The sequence below is a fragment of the Canis aureus genome, chromosome 28 (assembly GCF_053574225.1).
Source record: "Canis aureus isolate CA01 chromosome 28, VMU_Caureus_v.1.0, whole genome shotgun sequence".
NCBI lineage: Eukaryota > Metazoa > Chordata > Mammalia > Carnivora > Canidae > Canis > Canis aureus.
The window spans coordinates 2,529,584-2,552,162 of record NC_135638.1 but is presented as its reverse complement, the minus strand read 5'-3'; the positions used below and the strand labels follow the sequence as shown (position 1 = coordinate 2,552,162).

The 22,579-nt window shown below is 46.0% G+C and overlaps 1 protein-coding gene across 5 annotated transcripts in view; it reads left to right on the top strand.

Moving 5' to 3' along the window:
• Window positions 1-5,014: 5,014 nt before the first annotated feature.
• Window positions 5,015-22,579, top strand: part of ESRP1 (epithelial splicing regulatory protein 1) — a 55,689-nt gene continuing 38,124 nt past the window's right edge. For 3 of the 5 annotated variants that reach the window (XM_077876226.1, XM_077876228.1, XM_077876227.1), the window contains exons 1-6: window positions 5,015-5,585; window positions 5,971-6,099; window positions 7,023-7,136; window positions 10,271-10,385; window positions 22,126-22,224; window positions 22,363-22,417. In XM_077876226.1, coding sequence (XP_077732352.1) covers window positions 5,454-5,585; window positions 5,971-6,099; window positions 7,023-7,136; window positions 10,271-10,385; window positions 22,126-22,224; window positions 22,363-22,417 — 644 coding nt within the window. In that variant the 5' untranslated portion in view covers window positions 5,015-5,453. The remainder of the gene's footprint in view (window positions 5,586-5,970; window positions 6,100-7,022; window positions 7,137-10,270; window positions 10,386-22,125; window positions 22,225-22,362; window positions 22,418-22,579) is intronic. The other 2 variants (XM_077876229.1, XM_077876225.1) reach the window with 1 other exon arrangement.

Genomic DNA, 22,579 nt, shown 5'->3' with positions numbered 1-22,579 from the left:
GACTGAGCCACACAGGCGCTCCAATATATCTTAAATTAAAGAACACAAGGGAGTCTTAGGAAAATCAATTTGTTGATAATTTCTGGAAGGGATCAAGTCAGTGGCTTGATTTTTCTGTGTGCTTCCCTGACATGCGAGTCAGTAACGTCCTCCATAAATGTCTCAGCCTGCCTCAGTGGTGTCTTTATGGTAAGCTAACTAAGGTCAGATGGCTAGGGCCCTTGTGGTGGGCTGAAGAGACCTCCTCCCCACCAGGAGATCGCTCTTGAGTATTAAACTTCCTGGTTCTTAGGTTTGTTTTAAGGAAAACACTTCTTTATCTATTTCTTCTCCCCTTAAAGCCTCTGAAGTATACATTGTCATCATTCCCATTTTTACAGGTGAAAAACTGAATCCTTGTGAAGCTAAGGGACACAGTCAAGGCCATGAGGTGGCAAATGGCAGGGCCGATTTATAAACCTATACTTTTCCCATACAGACCATCTATAATAATTGCTATAATAAAGGTTCAGACTAGTAATTTGTTTAAATATGTGATGCACAGAATAATTCACAGAAAATTATAATGTATTTAGTTATCTTGACCATCACTCCCCCTTACCTTCAGAGAGGTTGGATTTGTCCAGGAGTATGAAATGTGAACTCTTTTACAACTGCATCTAAAACGAATAACTAAAAAATATCAATGGCTAGTGGTAGCCTTAGGACACGGGCTTTTATGTTGATTTGGTCTTTAAAAAACTGAGATATGATTCACATTCACCCCTCTCAAGTATACGCTTCACCTTTTCAAGTGTACAAGTCAGTGGTTTTAGTATGTTCACCACCAAACAATACAACTCTAATCAAGAACATTTGTTTCATTTTTTCTTTTTTTACAATTACAAGAGTTGATTTAACAAAAAAGTTCAATATGAAAATGCATACGACCTGGTTTTTATATTGTAGTAAAACAGGTGCTACAGATGGGTGACACGTGGAAGCAGTTGATTTCTTCCAGGGAACACACCGTTGTTTATATTTCTTCCAAGGCTTATAACACAACACTACTTCCTTGAGTTAGCACCACTCCAATATTGTCGTTGCCCATGAGTTGCCATCTCCATACCTTCATCCATCACAAGTTTTTTTTTTTTAAGATTTTATTTATTTATTCATGAGAGAGAGAGAGACACACACAGACAGACAGGCAGAGGGAGAAGCAGGCTCCATGCAGGGAGCCCGACGTGGGATTCGATCCCGGGTCTCCAGGATCACGCCCTGGCTCAAAGGCAGGCGCCAAACCGCTGAGCCACCCAGGGATCCCCCATCACAAGTTCTATAAAGGGATCGAACCCCCACACTATTCCTTAGACATGACTGCCACCGTTTAATTTCAATGACAACTTCTTGTCCATAAATTTTTTCAACTCAGGAGGGTGAGCTTTGCTCATGGTGTCTATTCAGTGAGCTCAAAGATCCATACTTTGACTAACTTTTTTTTTTTTTTTTTTAAGATTTTATTCATTTATTCATGAGAGACACCGAGAGAGGCAGAGACACAGGCAGGCTCCCTGCCGGGAGCCGGATGGGGGACTCGACCCCGGGACTCCAGGATCACACCGTGAACCCGCACTTGGCGAGAAATCTGCTTCTCCTCCTATGTGTGCTCTCTCTTTCATTAATAAATAAATAAAATCTTAAAAAAAGAAACATAGAGAAACTACTGTGTCAGTGGCTAGACTCATCTGAATTTTGCCCAGTTCAAGAGCTGCGCTCTAAAAGTGATAAAAGAGGGGGGCCTGAGTGGCTGTCTGTTAAGCTCTTGGCTCAGGTCAGGATCCCAGGGTCCTGGGATGAGCTCTATATTGGGTTCCCTGCTCAGTGGGGAGCCTGCTTCTCCTCCTCCCTCTGCCTCTCCCCCTATTCCTGCTCTCTCTCTCTCTAATGAATAAACTTAAAAAATTTTATTAAAAGTGATAAAAGGAAAAGGGTCCAAGGAGTGTAAAGAAAATAATTAAAGGGATGCCTGGGTGTTTCACTGGTTAAGCGGCTGGCTTCGGCTCAGGGCATGATCCTGGGGTCCCCCAGGGAGCCTGCCCCAGGGATCCTGGGGTCCCTCCCTCTGCCTGTGTCTCTGCCTCTCACGAATAAATAAAACCTTTAAAAAAAGGAAAAGAATTAAAAGTAGAAAAGATTCACAATGAAAGATTCAAGGGCTTGCAGTGATTTAGTCTAAGAAAGTTATTTAAAAACACCCTTAAATGACTTGGGATTGTTATACAAAAAAATCGATGACCTTTATTTCCTTTTTTCCCTAAGGAAAAGACAAAGAAAATGGATTCATTCTACAGGAAGAAGGGATTAGCTTAGCATAGGAAGTTATCAGAAAGAGCCTTGTTAAACATCAAATGGTGGTGGCAGCAAAAAGTTCTCTAAAATTTTTTTAAAAAGGCTTTAAAAGTTTCAAGGAATACTATAAAAAATTCCTTCACTCAGATTCACCAATGTTAACATTTTGCCAGATTGGTTTTATCATTTTCTGTCTCATCTAGATATACATATATACCATATATGGAATCATTTGAGAGTAAAATTATATACATTATTCCTTCTCCCTAAAGAATGGGGATTTCCTAACACAGAAAATATTCTCCTGCCAAACCTTAGTAATATAAGTAACAGGAAATTAACAGATACAATTTCATTTTATTGTACAGACCTTACTCAAATTTTTCCTGTTATCTCAATAATGTCCATTAAAGCAAAAAGAAAAAAAAATTTTTTTTGCCCAGTCCAGGATCCCCGTGGCACATAGTTGTCATGTCTCATAAATTCCTTTCACATAGTTCTTCAGGGCACCTGGGTGGCTGAGGCAGGTAAGAGTGTGCCTTTGGCTCAGGTGTGATCCTGGGGTCCTGGATGGAGTCCTGCATGGGGCTCCCCGCTCTGGGAGGGGTCTGCTTCTCTTTCTATCCCCCCCATGATCTCTCTCATGCTGTCTCCCCTCTAATAAGTAAATAAAAAGAAGTTCTTGAGTCTTTGTCCTTTATAACCTTTCATGAATACAGGCAAGTTATTGTGTGGCCGGTCGAGCAATTAGGTCTCTGCTAACACACTCACACACACACACAGATTCTCATTTGTTTGGGGAGTTTTAGGTGTGGTCTTGAGTGAAGACCACAGGTAGAATGACCCCCTCTTCAAGGACCCTTCTAGGCACCTCCTATTGACCACTCCCACTATATTAGAATCATTCTAGATAGACAAAAAAAAAGTTTTGTATTCAGAACTGCACTGTGTTGCACAGATTTCCTTCCCTTGGCACTCGTGCATTTGCCGTATTTCACAAAAGTAGGTTTGTCTGTGGAAGACTTAGCACCTCCTCTTCTTAACCACCGGAGACTTGGGTTCCCTGTGGGCTCCCGCTCGCAGAGACGAACCCTGTGCCGCGCTAGGAAGCAAGAGCCGCAAAAAATGGGTGGCGTCGCCCACTGAGACCTTTGCACAAATCTTCGTGGAGTGCCCAGCGTCTGTCCGGCGGCGTCCCGGCCCCGGGGCTGCAGGGGCGGGCCCAGGACCGCGCGAAATCCCCGTCCTCGTCTCCTCGTTGCACAAATTAGAATTTAGATCCAGCACCTCAGAACCCGGTGACCCGCTTCCTGAAGCAGGAAGGGGAGCCGGGTCGGGAGGGGGCCGCCCCAGACGCGGGAGCCCCGACGGGCGCGCCCCGCAGAGCCCCGGGATCCAACCGAGCGCCCGACGCCCCGGGGCGCGGCGGGGCAGGTGCCTCCCCCGCCCCCGCCCCCGCGCCCAGCCCCGCGGCCCCGCGCACTGCACCGGGTGCAGGTGCCTCCCTCTCCCCGCACGCGCGCCCGGCCCAGGGGCCCCGCGCACCGCATGGGGGGCAGGTGCCTCCCTCTCCCGGCCCACGCACCGCGGGGGGGCCAGGTGCCTCCGCCTCCCCCCACGCGCCCAGCCCCCGGCCCGCGCGCCCCGGCGGGGCAGGTGCCTCCCTCCGTCTCCGCCTCCTGCGCGCCCAGCCCCGCGCACCCCGGCGGGGGGGGGGGGGGCCCGGGGAACCGGCTCCTCCGGCGGCCGCGCCCGCTGCAGTGCAGGCTGGGTGGTTCCGCCAGGTCCCTCCCCGCCGCCTCCGCGCCCAGTCCCTGCCCCCGCGGCGCCGGCGGGCGGGAGCGCGGCTCGGGGCTCGGGGACCCGGGGCGAGGCCGCCGCCGCCGACCCCCTCCGCCCCCCGCATCCCGAGGCTCAGGGGCGAGCCCCCCGCCCCCGGCCCCCCGCCCCCTGCACCGCCCCCTGCGCCGCCCGGCCCGGCCCGGCCCGCGGGGCTCCCCCGACTCCACCCCCGCCCCGCCCCGCCCCCGACGGGTTCCGGGTCCGGCCCCGGCTTCGCCCTGCGCCCGGCGCGCCCCGCTGTTCCCGGACCTCGGGCTCCCAGAGCGCGCAGAGCTCGGGCGACGTCGGCCCCGGGGCTCCCCGCGCGGCCCGCCACGTGGTCTCCCCGGCCCCGACGAGCGCGCGGGCGGCCGCGGGGGCGGGGGCGGGGGCGGCCGGGCCGGGCCGGGCGGAGAAGGTTCTAGTCCGCGGGCGGCTCGGGCATGGAGGGCGTCGTGGAGGGACGAGGAAGCGGGGCGCGCGGTGCCCGAGGGCCCTCGCGGGGACCCCTGCGGCTCTGCGCGAACCTCGCGGGGGGGGCAGCGTGGCCCGGGCCCCAGCGCGGGGTGGGGGGTCCCCGGCTTCCGTCCGCGGTGCGCACGCCGAGGAGCGCTGGCCCCCGGCCCCGGCCCCCGCGCCCCCCGCGCCCCCCGCGCCTTCACCCCTGGCCTCCTTTCTCCCCCGACCCTGGAAGAGAACCCCGGCCGCCCGCGGCCCCGTCCCCCTCGGCGCCCCCAGCCTCCCCGCCCGGCCCCGGCTGCCCTCGAGGTGGCCGCCGCCCGCTCCCCGCCCCTCGCCCTCCCTCCCCTCCCCTCCCCATTCATCCAGCCATTGTCTCCCGCCCCCTCTCCGGCTCCCCGGGCGGCCTCCTCCCCCACCGCTGCCACGTCGTGGTTTGAAGGAGCCAATGGGCCGGCGCCGCCAGGTGTCTCTTACCTGCACCACGTGGGGGAGGGGGAAGGGGCGGGCAGGTAGAGCCACATCCCAAAACAGAAAAGCTTTCAGCCATTGCGCGCTCCGCCCGGGGTGCAGCCCTGCTCCTGGCTTTTTGCATAGACGCACGGCGACCGGATTCAGAAAGGGCAGCCTCCCGCGCCCTCCGTGCCACCCCTCCCTGCCCGGGGCGCGGAGCGCGGGCCAGGTGTGCGCCGGGCGGCCGGTGACCGCTTCTGCACCCGCGGCCGCGCGGAGGGGGTGGGCGCTCTTTCTTTTCCTCCGAGGAGCGGGTTCAGCGCCGGCCTCCCCGGCCTCCCCCCACCTCGCCGCTCCCAACCCCCCGCTCCCCCTCCCCGCCTACCGTCATGACGGCGTCTCCGGATTACCTGGTGGTGCTTTTTGGGATCACCGCGGGGGCCACCGGGGCCAAGCTGGGCTCGGATGAGAAGGAGCTGATCCTGCTCCTATGGAAAGTCGTGGATCTGGCCAACAAGAAGGTATTTCTCTCCAGGGTTCTGGCCCAAACGAGAGGAACGGGGCCAGGAGTTTGCCCTACAAGTTGGGGGAGTCGGTAAACAAGGGTCTGCTCGGCCGCCTACGAGGCCGGGCCCGAGGCCTACGGGGTCCGGGCTGCAGGCGGACGGGTTGGCCGACGGCTGGGGCCCCGGTTGGCTGATCCCAAATCCGGCTCGGGTGGGGAGGCGGCGCGCGGAGCCGGGGGACCCCCGGGGCTCGGCCGGATCCGGGTGGGGGCAGGGCCGGGGCGCGCGGGCCTCGCCGCCCGAGCCGCCCGCGACAGGTGAGCTCCGCTGGGGGGCCCGGGGGGCGCGGGGGCGCCCGGGCTGGGGAGCGGGACTGACCCGGCCGCTTTCCCGTCTGCAGGTGGGGCAGCTGCACGAAGTACTAGTCAGACCGGATCAGTTGGAGCTGACGGAGGACTGCAGAGCCGAGACCAAGATCGACGCGGACAGTCTGTCCTCCGCGCCGCAGCTGGACCAAGCCCTCCGCCAGGTGACAGCCCCGGGCAGGTGGCGCATCCCCGGGCAGGTGGCGGGACGCCGGGCCGCGGGGGCGCAAACCCGGCCTGCAGGCCCGGGGGGGGGCCCTTCTGCGAGGGGGTCGCCGCCCCTCCCAGCCCCCCAGCGCCCAGGACCGCGGCCCAAAGTTGCTGCTTTTCGGGTCATTCCTGGGGGGCCCCCGAGTCCGTCGGGTTTTTACCAAATGAATGACGAGCGCACTTTGAACGCTGGCGCCCCAGGCCCTGACTCCGGCGGCGCCTGTTCCCCGCGGGGTTGGGGTTGGGGTTTGGGTTTGGGGCCGGCACCTGTAGGGCTGCTCGTTCGGGTCACCGTGCAACGGGCGGGATCCCCTTAGTGCAGCTTTAGGGCTGCTTTGCGGTTCTGACGGGTTACTGGATCCGGGGGCGGGGCGGGGCGCTGCTCACCTGTGCACAGGTGCGTGTCCGATCTCTCCGCCCCCCCCCCCCCCCCAGCACACAAGTTGCAAATTATTAGGGGAAAGTTCTCCTTTTGGGGTTGCCAGGCTTTCCCCATTAATCACGTTTGTTTATCAGACGCTGGCATCCTTCTTAATCTCGGAACATCCAAACATAAAGTAACAGCGGGGAATGATGTAATCTGAAGGCAACCTGCTGATGAAACGAGGACCCGACTTAAATAAAAGTCTTGAATGTGGATTTATTGCACAAACGGAAGAGGGGACGGGCGGGCCGATGCAGATACTGAATTCTCCTGTCCGGGAAATGTGGGTTGATTGGAGAGCTTCCCCAGCTAAAGGACCCTCAGATGGTTTGTGGGAAGGGAGCTGCCCCAGCCCCGCCGCCCCCCTAGCGGAGCGCGGTGTTCCCCGGTTATCAACACGTGGGGCCACTTTGGAAATCCTGCATCAGTTGCGTCGCTGTGTCTCGTTTTCAGTTTAACCAGTCCGTAAGCAACGAGCTGAATATTGGGGTCGGAACCTCCTTCTGCCTCTGTACTGATGGGCAGCTTCATGTCCGGCAAATCCTGCATCCTGAGGCTTCCAAGAAGGTCAGTGTGTGCTGGCTTCTCAGGGAATGATTGGACTTTTGGGAGTGACCGGAGGATTTTTTTTTTTTTTTTTAATACTTTATTTTTTTTTATGGTTTATCCAAGTTTCTCCATTTTAAAAAGATGCATGTTGGGAGTTACTGTTTCACGGCAGGATTTCAGCTTGAGAAGATGACAAAAGAATGGTGGTGATGGTTTGATAACAATGTGACTGTACTTAATGCCACCGAACTGTACACTTAGATGTCAAAATCCGGTGTTATGGGTATTTTACCACAAAAATATTCATGACCCTTCAATAGAGGTAATTTTATAGATGCTCTGTGGTGACTTAATTAAAGCTTCTCTTGATGTTGCGTTTTGACCTAGTCTCCCTTTTCCAGAGCATATTAGCTGAATCTTTGACATTTCATTTACTAGCAAGTAGGAGAGAACATTGACTTTTCCATTTTTAAGACCTTGTAATCTCCTCTGTGTGGAAAATGCCTTATCCTAGAAAGGAAGGAGCAAAGCAAAAAGTTCAATGAAATCTTTTTAATTGTAACTAATTCATTAAAGAGCTTTGTACTGGGTAGAGACTTAGCCATATAACTAGTGAAACATTAATTATAGCCTGCTGCACTTTGACTTAGCAAATGTTCAAAACTGATTAAATATTGTATTGAAACAGTAGGGTCAGCCTCATCTTTTACCTTGGCTGGTCTCCCTGATGTGGAAAAGAATATGGAGTGAGAAAAATAAGACTTTGACTGCAGCTTTGTGATTTCTCTCCCTGGGAAGGATACCGAGGGGCTGTGAGGAAATGGAGAGCACAGAGGGCAGGCCCAGTGTAGCCAATCATTGCTAATATAGTTGATCTTATCAACGTAATTAGCTTGAGCTGTAACTTTTTATTGTGGTAGGCAAATACTGCACTTGAAAAGTGAAATATTTTTAAGGAAACTGGATGAGGCAAGTCTTCAAAGAAAGCTCTAGACTGACATTTGATGTCACAAGTATAGTGGCTAGTCAGTGCAGATTTCCCTTTTTGACCTCACTAGGGAAGAAATGTAAAGATACATGTTAAATACATAATGACAATTTCAAAAGTCTGAAGGAGAAATTCAAGTTTCTGTATCTTAAGAGTTGAGAAAACCACTCCTTTTACAGCAGTGTCAGTAATTGTTCCATTAAAAGGGGGAAGTGTGTTTCACTCATGCTAGACCAGTTGCTATGCCCTTGATCCAGAAATAGATAAGGATTTTTTTTTCACTCCCCCCAAACTCCTATAGAGAGGGATAAAACTTAATCCTTTCCCTGTTGGGCTGGAGGAAAACAGCTGTTTTTATTATTTTCGAGGGACTGCTTTATATATGGGAAAACCTCCCATATTTTCCTGAGTTACTTCTATTAGAATTGTGATAAAGAAACCTAAAACAATGTAGTATCCGAAAACAAGAAACTAGTATCATAAAGTAATTCTATTTATTAAGAAAAAATAAGGAAAATGGTAAAATAATCTTGCCATTCAGAAAACTGTATTTTTCTCTAATATGAACATATTTGAAAATATTTTTCCAGGTTTCTGTAGAAAAGCAGAAAGCTCCTTTCTATTTTTACAAGGAGCATTTATACTACACACACTTTTTAGCCTACTTTATAATTTAATATAACATCAATATCTTCCTTTTTTAACATCAGTATCTTTCATAAGAATTAAATGATATTTTAAGTGGTTACAGCAATTTAAACTAAATCTTTTATTGTTGAACATGTGAGTTATCAACAGCTCTTAAATGAGGATTTTTGTAGGTAATTTTGAAGATTCACCATTTTCTTGGTAACTGACCATGGTACAATATTTATTTTATTTTATTTATTTTATTTTTTAAAATTTTTATTTATTTATGATAGTCACACGCAGAGAGAGAGGCAGAGACAAAGGCAGAGGGAGAAGCAGGCTCCATGCACCGGGAGCCCGACGTGGGATTCGATCCCGGGTCTCCAGGATCGCGCCCTGGGCCAAAGGCAGGCTCTGAACCGCTGCACCATCCAGGGACCCCTTTATTTTATTTTTTAAAGATTTTTAAAGTAATCCCTACACCCAGTGTGGGGCTGGAACTCACAGCCCCAATATCAAAAGTGATATGCTTTACCAGCTGAGTGCCCTGATATCTATTTTAAATATAGCAGAAGCAGGTCTACATCTGATAGAATCCACTTAGGAAATCTGGAAGAAAGAGACATTATTGCGTAAATGTTACAGGTTGCAAACATTAAACAGTCTTTATTTCCTTGACTTTCTAATGTATAGATGGGTAGAAATTCCCAGTGAGTGAATAGAAACGATTCTGAGATTTTAAGAAAAATCTGAATTCAGTTTTAAAGAAATTGATCTTTCAAAGTTATTCAGTGTGGGGTCCCTCCTCCCACTAGGAGAAGCAAAAACATAATAGTATAATATTTGCCCAAACAGTTGAACATGCTTAATAACCACAAGAGTGGTGCTAGTAGCTAAGAACGGCAGGTCGCTATTTCTCCTTTGCACTTGAGATTTGTGGTATCTTTTAAGTCTAATTTGAGTTCTCATGTATAGCCACAATCTTGGTTGGGGAAAAATGTGGAACAGTTAACTTGGCACAAAAATCATCCTTTTTGGTTAATCAGGAATTTGCTATCTTACTCTGATTTCAGTACAGAAAATCTGTATTACACAAAACCAATATTTAAAAATACTATGTTTTGTGATTGATTCCAGTGTCTAGGTAGACACTGTAAACATAAGTGTCTTTATGAGAACTTTCAGTTCTCATATTGCTGCCTGAAAATACACAGGTGGGTATGGCTGAAAAGTGTATAGCTCTGTCAGTCAGGAAATATGACAGCCCAAATGTATTATAGCTTGAAAAGAATTTTGAATGGAACGCGTAATGGAACACAAATGTAACCTATTACCTTAAAGTAAGATCATTTTTTTCTGTGATACTTGTATATAGGATAGGATACGTGCTAGAAAATAATGTCACTCATATTTGATTTTTTAAAAACTTAATTGTGGTAAAATATACTTACATTTAATTTTTAGGTTTCTAATTATTAAAGTGCCATTGAACTAAATTCATCTAGTTAACAGTGTCTACCTTGTCCTTCCTCAGAATGTATTATTGCCTGAATGCTTCTATTCCTTTTTTGATCTCCGAAAAGAATTCAAGAAGTGTTGCCCTGGCTCACCTGACATTGATAAACTGGATGTTGCAGCAATGACAGAGTGTATCCTTTAAGTGATTACCCAAGAATCATTTGAAAAGGTAGTTCCAGATAAAATGACCATATAAGAGATTTAAAATGTTTTTTAAAAGATTGATTTGAGAGAGTGTGTGTGCACGGGAGTGTGCAAGTGGAGAGAGGGGCAGAGGGAGAGGATCTTAAAACAGACTCCCCCACTGAGCTGGGGACCTAGGCAGGGCTTGATCCCATGACCCGTGAGATCATGACCTGAACCTAAACCAGGAGTCGGAGGCTCAACCAAATGAGCCATCTGGGGGCCCCTAAAATTTAAAAAAAAATTACTTATTTTACAGAGAGAGTGTAGGAGGGCGGTGGGCAGAGAAAGAGGGAGAGAGAGAATCTCCAGGAGAGAGACTCCTCACTGAGTACACAGCCAGACTTAGGGCTTCTTCTCACGACCCTGATATCATGACCTGAGCCAAGGTCAAGAGTCAGTTGCTTAACTGATTGAGCCACCCAGCTGCCCCACCTCTAAAATTTTTTTTTTTTTTTTACTTTGTGAATGTATGAATGAAATACCCTGTCCAAAATTTATCTGTTGTATTAGGAAGAACTAATAGTACAATTACAGGCATTTTTCAAAGTAGTAATTTACTGAATTTGAGTACTGATTTAGTTAGATGGATTTAGAGTTGGATTTTTGTGAGTTGAACGCATTTAAACAGAATTGAAGTTTGTATTATGGGAATGTTTGATTTTTGTTGTTGTTGATGGAGAATGTGGAGACCACCTTCTCTGATACTGACTCTAAGGCCACTTGTTCTTGACTCTCCTGGTTTTAGGGCTTACTTTGACATCTTTTGAATGGATAAGAATTTTTTTTAAGTAGTGGGTATTTGCTGTTTACAAATATTTTCATGGGTACCCCTTTTAACCTTCCTTGGGTTTCTTAAATACACATGAGATTGTGGTGACTATAATGAGTCATCTTTTGAGATGGTAAAATGAGGTTGATGCTTTACCCCCAAATTCTTTCATTACCAGGATAGTATATTTGATGCACTGTGTATTGTAAAAGTAAATTTTATAATCACTAATCTCGTAGTCATGACTGACACATCATCTTTCATCCAGTAAGTCTTTAAAGTGCTAACTAATAAGCAGTCATGTGCCAACATCAGATGTGAAATTGAGTAATAGAAGAGTTGGGCAACTCACCCAAAGCCACTATGAGAACGAACTTGAAGTCGGATTTAAGTTACTTTCAGGAACTTGTGGGTTATAGATGTTTATTCTTAAACTTACTCATTCTTTTCAGGAGCTGAAGCCTGATTCTTGTTTTATTTCAAAATTTCTTTTTCTGATTGGAAAATACTGTTTGTACGTTTTTTTCCCAACCCTTTGTAAGCCGGTCAAATCCATTGTGTCTGCCTTCTTTCTGGAAGTAGTTAGCTGGAAATTTGCTTTAGCATCATTAGTGCTGGGGGGAGGGGGTGTGTATTAAGCTCATTTTGAGGGGGTTCGTGTAAGAATTAAAAGGTTGAGACAGCAAAAAAATTCTTACTAATTGTTGGTTCAAATACTATATTAGTCGGCTAGGGCTACCATAAAGATTCTATTAGACTGTGCCTTAAACAACAAATATTATTTGCTCACAGATTTACAGACTTACAGGGAAGTCTAAGGTAGATGAAACAGATTCAAAAAAACCTAGAAAAAAAATAGTTGGAAGGAAAATCTAATTAAGTTATCTAATTTAGAAAAAGACGACTTGAGTAGAAAAAGCAGTATATCAAGAACTGTTTATTCTTGACTATTTGGTAGCCTCTTTTTGGCAAAGACCATCTTCCCTTAGTGATTATAGGTCACATGCTGGTAAAAATTTCCATAGCTACAAGCAAGAGGTTCTTACATTTGGGTTTTTTCAGTTTTCTCAATGTGTTGACGGTTTAGGGAAAACTTAATAAAAGTTCATCTGGTTTTGTTGTTTGTTTTTGTTTGTTTTTTCTCAGTTTCTTTTTAAAACCTTCACATGAATAAAATTTGGGGTTATTAGTAAACATTTTCAGTGTGGTAAACTGGACTTTTTTACTTTGCTTTATTATCTACACACCAGCATATAGTACTTTTTAAATGAAAAAATTGAACTGACATTTAAATGACTAGATGTGATGCTTTGCTGATTTGTTTTTGTCATTCATTTTAATTCTAGCTCTACAATTATTTGTTGGTAGGTTGTTTTTTTTTCTTTAAGATCTTTACTTATTCATGAGAGACAGAGAGAGAGAGAGAGGCTGAGACACAGGCAGAGGGAGAAGCAGGCTCCATGCAGGGAGCCCAATGTGGGACTCGATCCTGGGTCTCCAGGATCACGCCCTGGGCCCAAGGCAGGTGCTCAACCACTGAGCCACCCAGGGATCCCCGGTAGTTCTTTTTTCAAGTGCCATGAAGATGAAAATCAGAAATACTTGCCTATAGTAAACAAATTAATTGTGAATAAAGCTAACTTGGTCTCCATTTCAGGCACTTGAACTATGGAGAAGGAGCTCATCGCCACTTAGTAATGCATTCACTGGAAAAAAATAGGGCATTTTCTATTTCTTAAATTTCTTAATTATATCCTACTTTCTTTGGGCTTACATTGGAAGAGTCTTGGATTTTACAGTGTTATTACCACCCAGAAAATAGAATTTTAATCTTAACTTTTTATTAGTGTTTTATCTGCATATTTATTTCCCATTTAATAGGTAAGGATTCTTAAGCTTTCCTGTCAGTGTTTCTCCCCCCCCCCCCCCACACACACACACATTGCAGCTGTGATCAATTATTTTATGACTCATGTTGAGAGGAAACATTATTTCCTTGACCGGGCCACCAAAGTCCCCAGGTCAAAAACAGTCCTACCCAATTTGACTATGTACTTGCCCTTCTCTATGCTGAGCATTTCTACAGTGTCTGAAGAGTCGTGTTCTTTCAAATCACTCAATATTTCCCTTTCTGATGTGGAAACGACACTGAATTTGGAAACGTTGAGGTGGACATTACACATCCTCAGTGGTTTTGCCAAGTAGATGGGGAGTCATTTGCTCCTGAGGGATTACCTGTTCAACCAGGTAAACCGGGAGAGGGAGAGGCTCTTGGGAAGGAAAGTTACTTGCCTTTTCCAAGCCTCACTTTTAGCTCCAGTACTCCCCAAACTCCCAGAACCAAAACTCCCAAAAGGAAAGCTTTGTAAACCACCAGCAGCTATGTAAATGAAAAAGTAGGACTCCTTTGATGAAATAAAGGGTTTAGGAATTTCTTGAATGCGGTTCTGGTCCTTAGTTTTAGCACTTATTTCCCTCTTTTGTCCTCGTGTTGGTTCTGAGACCACTTAGGAGTTCTTCAAGTTGCCATTTTGTTACCTGCCTTTTAAAGTATGTGGTCGCAGGAGAGAAGACCTCTGTTAGCAGGTGAACTGTGGGTAGCGTTTTGTAGCTTTTTATTTAATCAGGTGAGATGCTAAGGGTATGAAAATAGGAATTAGGATCTCTGATTTTTTTTTTTTTTTTTTAGATTTTATTTATTTGACAGTGAGTATACACAGAGGGAGAAGCAGATTCCTGAAAAGCGGGGAGCCCGACGCGGGGCTCCATCCCAGGACCCTGGGTCATGGCCTGAGTGAGCCCAAGGCAGATGCTTAACCATCTAAGCCACTCAGGTGCCCCTGGTTTTTGGAGGTGTGGGGGAGGGAGGGAGGAGTTCTCTTTGATTTTTTTGCAGGGAATTTATGCTGGTTTTCTTCTGTGAAAAAGACATTTCAAATATGGGACTGTTTGTATGAATGACTTCTTTTATCCATTTTAAAAGAAGAGCAACCCTATTCCCCTGCATGGTAGATGGAATTACTTCCTCCAGCCTTCTTAACCCATGTTTTCTTTCTTTTTTTTTTCCCATGTTTTCTTGGCTTTGTGATTCACAAACTAACTTATTCTCACTAATCAAGACCTTTTCCATGGTGTTTACTTTGTCAAGCTTAATAAGAACTTTTTAATAAAGTCTTGGCCATGTAAGGAGAGCAGGTAAAAGAAAACGAGGGAGTTAGGTGCCCACCCTGTATGCCACCAGCAGCCTCCTCACAACCGGCAGAGGAACGTCCTCTCCTTTTTACAGCTGGGGAAACAGAGACTTAGAGGTTTTAAGTGGAATCGCCAACATTTGAGCCAGAATCATTCTGATGTAAAAATCCCCTTGACCAGGGGATAATATTCTAGAATCTATAAAGTTCATTTGAGGGTGGGGCTGGGTCTTAACACAGAGGACCTCCCTTGTAAGTTCATGTTGTGTTTCCTGAGCACATACTGACCCAAGGAGTGTTCGACAAGAAAGGGGAATCGATTTTGTAAAATTTCTATCCAGTTGCATGTGTGTGTGTTGTGTATCATTAGCAAAGGCCGTTTGACTAGTGCAGTTTTCCACTGTCAGGATAAAAAGAAAAAAAAATCCCTAAACTACTCTTATCTGCCCGTCTGATGGTCAGTAGGTGTGTGTGTGGGGGAGCTGTTGGGCCACTTCTGATGGGGGTGAAGGAGGCGAGTGCACCCACGTGCCGACGCCGTGACACTGGCCTATTTTTCCCATGCGTTAAAGATGAAGCTAGAAACCTTAATAGCAGAGTGGTGAAGAACACGGGCGCTGGAGTCCGACTCGTTGGGGGTGACCTTAGCGAACCCCGCAGCCTCCCTTTCCCTGTCTCACCATGGGCAGGACCTGCGCGGCCACGCAGCCACTTTCCCACGTGGACTGTGATCCCTGGAGCCTCACTGGGGTGCTAGGGGGTCTCGGATGAAGAAAAGCAGCTTCTGAGGACTTCAAAGGACGTCCTTCCTGATTAAGACCTTATTTAAACCCTCTTACGCTTAAAAACATTGAACTTTGAGTGAGGTGGGATACAGACCTTTAAAACCTCAGCCCGGGTGGCCGCGGCTGATCTTGCAGGTTGACTTTGCTTCCCTCCGCGCAGAGCCGGGGTGGCTCCCTCTGCCTGTTCTGACCCACGGAACCGGGTCTTTACAATTGCATAAACCCCCTGCCCGCCTGACGGGGGGAGGGAAGTGCTGAAGCCTCCTTGGGACCTTTTTGCGTATGAAAGGGATTTTAAATATCACCAAGTGTACAGTTAAGCTCGGTTAGTAGTTGACCTTGTTAGCTGCAGGGGGAGGAATTATCTTTGGCATCGCGTCGGCGTGATAGCAGCCAAATCCACAGATACTCTGGCTTGTGGTCTATCGTGAGTGACTGGAGAGACTGTATATTCTTGGCCAGCACTCACAGTTTTGTTAATTTTGTGTGGTTTGTTTTTATTATAAAACAGTATTCTTTTAAAATAGGAGTTTGGGAATTTCAGGATAATTCTTTGGTTTGATTTAGAAGGCATTAGAACACTTGCTTTCTTAGTCTCTCTCTTTCTCTCCTAATTTATCCCACAGAAGTGTTTTTTTTTTTTTAAAGTAAAAAATGGTCACTCTTTTGTTGCATTAGCCCCTACTTCTCTTTTTTCTTTCTTTGAGGGTACAGTCGAGTTGTCAGTTCTGTGTTTTGTTACACTAATACCTCCTGAAGTAGTATTTGTTATGACGGGTCTTACTGTTTTTACTCTTGGAAAGAGTAAGCTTCTGAGGAATAGAGTCGAAACTATGGTTTTGGATTTTTTTTTTTTTCCCCCAGAATTTTATTACTGGTATGAAAAAACTTTTGTTGCCATGACTCCTAGTTATATTCTTGATTTGCTTCTTTGAGAGCTCACTTTAAAACCTAGAAGGTTATTTATAGGACCTAGTTTTAATCTATTTATTTATTTTTTATTTTTTTTAAAGATTTTATTTATTCATGAGAGATACAGAAGGAGGCAGAGGGAGAAGCAGGCTCCCTGCAGGGAGCCCGGTGTGGGACTCCCTCCCGGTCCCGGGATCACGCCCTGAGCTGAAGGCAGATGCTCAACCACTGAGCCCCCCAGGTGCCCCAGAACCTATTTTTTAAAATTATGTGACTCATTTAAGTGTGATTTATCACTTCTTTCCCTTCTTCCCTTTACACACTTGTAGGAAATTCGGTTCTTCTTTGGGGTACTAATTCCATCTTCCCGAATCCTGTTAGCTAGTCCTTTGTTCATTAGCATAGGCATTTTAGCGCTCGACGTCTGGCAGTTAAGCCATTGTGTTTTAAATATGAGTAAGGGGAGGAAACCGACTGGTCTTCCGAAGGGTCTGTGGCAAGGTAAAAAAGGCTTGGGGTTAGAATTTTTAATTGGGATGCAGTCACGACAGTGTAGCTTAAACTTGATCATCCCCCAAGGTCCTTGTTATTTTTATACATGTGATTCTGAGTATGAACTAAAAATTTAGTTTCAAAACAGAGATTACTTACAAATGAAAATTTATAACCACATGTGTCCATCTGTAGGCAGTCAGAAAAGGTGACTCTTGAGTGGATTGACTCATCGTGGCAAGCCTTTAAGAGGTGGTTTTTGCTTTTGTTTTCTTGAGATGGTTGAGCTTATATTGATGGACTCTGTAAAATCTTGCTTTCTGAATTCCAGCTTCAGCCAGTGTAAGTTTGATCTGAATCCTGAAATCCATGTCACTTGAAGGCGGCGCTAGGGAAAAACGTCCCTTGCATTCAAATAAAGGCAGAGCCTGGATTTCTGTGTGAAGCTCCGTGTCTGTGTCGCACTTTGCTCCATTGTAGCTTGAGATGTTTGTGGTGTTCCCACCACGTCTGGCTTTAGCCTTCCGCATTTCCTCCTGGCATCTCTCATTTGTAAAGCTGGCTAAGCCTGTTCGTGCTGTTGTGGTGCCTCCGGGGCAGAATGAGTAAGTTGCATGATGAGCCATAAATCGGGAGGGCAGAAGACTCATCTTTCCTTCTCTCAAGATCAGACGTGCAGCAAGTAATTCAATATATAATTATAAATTGATAGGGCAAAGAGCTGGTACTAAAACTTTTTTTTTTTTTTTTTTCTCTGTTATTCATGTTAAATTCTGGTAAGGATTAGGAATCGAACAAGCCTTCTGAAGAGAGGGTGTGTGTGTGTGTGTAAATGTGTGTAAGTTTGGGTTTGGGTTTGGGCATGCAGGAGGTTGGGTGACTTTTAAAAGTTGTCAGGAGCTTAGGGCTGCTGATCCCCGGTGTGTGATGTCTTGAAGGGAAACATGTTGGGACGTGTCATGTGGAACCAAGTTAGCCAAGTGTCTAGAACATATCCCTCCTTCAAAAGTGGAGTTCAGTAAATAATTCTTCGTCTACTAATCTATGTCTACGCAGACAGGATGCTTTATATTTTTACTTTCGTTCTTTTTCTTATTTATTTATTTTTTATTTGTTTATTTGTTTATTTATTTATTTAAAAATTATTATTCATGAGAGACACACAGAGAGAGGCAGAGACCCAGGCAGAGGGAGATGCAGGCTCCAAGCAGGAGCCCGACATGGGATTCGATCCCAGGACCCCAGGATCACATCCCGGGCCGAAGGTGGTGCTAAACCCCTGAGCCACCCAGGCTGCCCTCATTCTTTTTCCCTTGACTTTTATACACACCTTGAGAAGCACCGCTGCTTATCTTAGTGCGGGGACCTCCGTGCCCGTCGTCCTGTCAGAGCTGAACTGTGACCCCAGCTCTCTCCCCCACCAGCCAGGAGACTGGGCGAGTCCCGGAGCTTCTCTAAATCCTAGTGTCTTCATCCTTTTGGTTTTACCAGCGTTTACCTGGTAGGGCTATTGGGAAAATCAGGGGAAACAGCCAGTGTTTGGCATGAAATGGTGTTTAATGCCATCCGTTTAGGTCCATAAACTCAGACCTGCTAGATGCTGTGGTTGTCGATAGAGATCCGAGGAAGATGGGACCTGCGCTTAGGAGACCTGTAGCCCTGTTGAGGAGACAGTAGGATTTTATAGGAATAGTAATATCTAGTCAGCTCTTAAATGGATGGTTGCGGCCCAGCACAGTTAGAGAAAGTATCGGTGCTGGGTGGCAGTTACCTAAGGACCCCACTGGTTTTAGGGGATTAGGAAGATTCGGGGGCTTCGTGGAGGGATCACCTGAGCAAAGGTGAGGAAGGCGAGATGCCTCTTAGTTATAGAGAAGAGGAACCAGTGGTTGGAGTGAGATATCCTCTCCTACCCCTATTCCCTCAAAGCTTAATTTCCCTCCAATATTCTGTTTGGGGACAAAATGTTGTGATGCCGTAAACATTCCTGTGGCATTCTCTGGTTTGGGCCAGCTGCAAGCAATTCCTTTGGTCTGAGGTCAGCAAACTTTCAGTAAAGGTCTAGGTGGTCAAGAGTTTCGATTTTTGTAGACTGCATGTGGTCTCTGCTCATAGTCTTCTTTTTTTCTATCCTTTAGCCATGTAAAATCCACTCTTTTTCTGGGCTTCACAAAAAAACAGGCTGAGGACCACGGGTTGACTTTTGTGTTTTTTCTTTCATTTCCAAAGGTAGAGAGGGTGTCTGTGTGTGTGTGTGTGTGTGTGTGCACGCACGCGTACTGACAGGGGCTTTGAGAAAGCACTTTACTGGGTTTGTAGGTGGTGTTTCTTTGGCAAATTTTCTTGAAAATCTGTTCAGTAATGGTCTCCTATATAAGAGCTTTCTCTGATCAGTATATAGTAAGGGGTGAAGCTGGAACAACTGGGAACTGTTTGCCTCTACTAATGATTTTCAACCTGGGGTGATTTTTGCCCATTCGGAGACATTTGGCTATGCCTGGAGATCCTTTTAGTCAGAACTGGGGTGGATAGAGACCAGCATGCTAGTAAAAATCCTATAATACACAAGACCCATCCCCACCCCCCCACACACATACCCCAACAAAGAATTATCTGGTCTATGTGGCAGTAGTGCCAAGGTTGAAACAAATAGTGATTTATTCAATGGGATTGGTCTCCGTTTTTTGGATATTTTTCTCTTGACTCCGTTTTGTAGCCCCTGACAAGGCTAAAGGCATTATTAGAATCACAGCGTTCCCAAGGACTGTTTGGTGGCAGTGTTTGTGTGATAAACTATGGTTACTCACAGCTAATCCTTCCTAGTTCCATACAGACTCTTTTTTTTTTTTTTTAAGATTTTATTCATTTATTCACGATAGAGGCAGAGACACAGGCAGAGGAAGAAGCAGGCTCCATGCCGGGAGCCCGATGTGGGACTCGATCCCGGGACTCCAGGATCGCGCCCTGGGCCAAAGGCAGGCGCTAAACCGCTGAGCCACCCAGGGATCCCCTCCATAAAGACTCTTTTTTTTTTTTCCCCCCATAAAAACTCTTTTTTTTTTTTTTTAATTTTTATTTATTTATGAGAGTCACACACACACAGAGAGAGAGAGGCAGAGACACAGGCAGAGGGAGAAGCAGGCTCCATGCACCGGGAGCCCGATGTGGGATTCGATCCCGGTCTCCAGGATCGCGCTCTGGGCCAAAGGCAGGCGCTAAACTGCTGCGCCACCCAGGGATCCCCCCATAAAGACTCTTAAAGCGCTCCCACCCCCACACCTGCCTCCCCAGAACATTTAGGGCAGTTGTCTCCCCAAAATATCTTTATCATTTGGCTCTTGTTTCTCTGTCCTGTCATCATATTCCTTGAAAACAGCACTGGATTAATACTCTATTGTGTACCTTCTGTGGATAATCATTTCATCCTTTTTTTGTTTTAATTTTTAAGATTTTTATTTTTAAGTAATCTCTATGCCCACTGTGGGACTTGAACGTACAACCCTGAGCTCAGGAGTCACAATGCTCTACCAAATGGGCCAGCAGTGCCCCCAACCCCACCCCGCCCCGTAATCATTTTAATGACCCAACCCATGCTCCTTGCTCTGTTGCTTGAGCATCTCTTGGGGTGGTTTTTCGAATCCCTTAGCGGGCAGCGAATTTATTTCATCACTAGATGATGTAAAGGGTGGGATTTCGGGGGGTAGGGAAATGCAGAAATTATCTACCAAGTCAGCTTGATTGTTATCCTGTGAGTATACAAATAAGACATCTGGTGAATGACCCCTCAAAGTATGATTGTCATGGGTTATGAAAGTTGGCCACCCAAGGGTTCTAGGAAGAGGGGGAGGACATCACTTTTTATAATGCCTGCTTTGTGCCCTGGGCTTGTTTTATCTCATGTAATCTTCACAAAAATGCCCAGGGAGGTAAAGATTATCACAGCTTTGGCCTCTCAGATAAGCTGAAGTTTAGTGGGGTTCATTAATTTGCCAAGGAACTTATGGCAGTATTTCTACCTGTGGTGTGTTGAACTGCAGAGAAGTGTAGCTGGATGAGGGACAACCCAAAGTGAATTTGCCCAGTGCAGTGGGAAAACAATGTCTCCTTAGTGAAGCAAGAGGCGGGGTGAAGGGTGTGTAGGGATGAAATGGAAAGGGATATTGCTCATTGAGTTAACTCTTCAGATGTTGGCTATAATGCTTGGTGGAAGGGAGCTCTCTGAACTGTCTTAACCTTGTGTCCTCTTTGATTGCGGGGAAGTAGTACTTTGATGTCTGTCTTCATTTTTTACCCTTATAAAACATCAGTTAGAAACTAAAATAAAGAAAAAAAAAACTAAAGGCAAACATTCTAATAACCACCTCCCCAGGTAACTCTTCCTTTTAAACTTGAGAAAAAAAAAAAAAAGGAGGAAAAAAAAAAAAAAACTTCGAGAAAAGACAACGCCCCAGAGTGTTACCTGTTGTATGGATTGTACTACATTACGAAATTTATGCAAATTTACACACAATGCAGAGTGTGACTATAGTATCAAAACTTAAAAATAAGAAAATTAAACATTTAAATAACCGTTAGCTTCTTCATAAAAATACGTGCTTATTTTAGAGAGGTTGGAAGTTAATAAAGCTTGCTGGAAATCGCTTCTGGTCTCACCCTTCAGCTTCTTAAAAGCCTGCTTTCTGGCTTCCCCAAAACATGTATTCACTTGATCGAATCCCACGTTGGCCATTGTTAGCTCTGAGTGTTTAAATTGTTTCTACGAATTCAAGCATTCGCTGCCATCTAAGAGGACTATCCTATACGGCTCTAAAAGTCTTCCAGTAGGGAAGTTCTCAGTAAGAGTGGCATTCCAGAAATGGTGTCATCAGTAATCTGAAGTGTCTTTTTTTCGAACAGCCTAAAAAAGCCATTTGATACCTCGTGGTCTTGACCATATAACCGTGTCTTTAAGTCCACATGTTCATTGCTTTGCATATGCTATAAAGATAACAGGGGCATGGAATTTACTGCTCTGGTGTATACTTCATGGTTCGACACTACGTGAAAGTGCTTAGTATTCATGCATTTGCTACTACTCAATTATAGAAATTTTATTTATTCTTAAAGATTTTATTTATTCAAAAAAAAAAAAAAGATTTTATTTATTCATGAGAGACACAGAGAAGCAGAGGGAGAAGCAGGCTCCATGCAGGGACTCGATCCCAGGACCCTGGGATGGCGACCTGAGCCAAAGGCAGATGCTCAACCCCTGAGCCAGGACCCAGGTGCCCCTCAATTAACAAATTTTACTACTGGAGGTGCCTCCGGACAGGATTGTTTTGGCCATTTTACTCTATATTTACCCAGGACAGTTGTTGGAGACTCTAGGAAGTGTGGGTGAGGTTCAGACTGACATGAAGCGGCTCTTCTGTGATTTCAAGTAATGCTCTGTCTTCGAGGCATTTTACTTGGCTTCTTGGCTCTGTGTGCGTTAACCCTTGGGTTGGAAACACTTCACTTTACTTCCTCGAGATGTTTCCTTAACTTGATATCCCAGGTTTAAATTTTGAGAAGAATAGTTTGGTCTCCCGGTATGGAGCCTCTCAAGTTGAAGATATGGGGAATATAATTTTAGCAATGATTTCAGAGCCTTATAGTAAGTATTGCTGTTGTAACAGCTGCAAACCCAGAATCCCCTCCTGCCGTGTTTTCCTCGTTGTATACCCTGGAAAGTCCTCCCACGGCTCTGTCTCCCCAGTAGCTAAAACGAGGACTTCTGTGTTCTCATTTTCAGATCACAGGTTTTCAGATCCGGAGAGAGTAAATTACAAATTTGAAAGTGGCACTTGGTAAGTACTAGAGCGGTAATCCATTTGAGCTTTTTGTTTTGTTCATGTTCATGTTCATCATGATATTTAGCTCCCTTTGTATTTCAGTAACTTCACTAAACCTTTCGGCTATCCGTTTTTTAAATATCAGGTTATTTTTATAAAAGAAGGTTGTATCTTAAA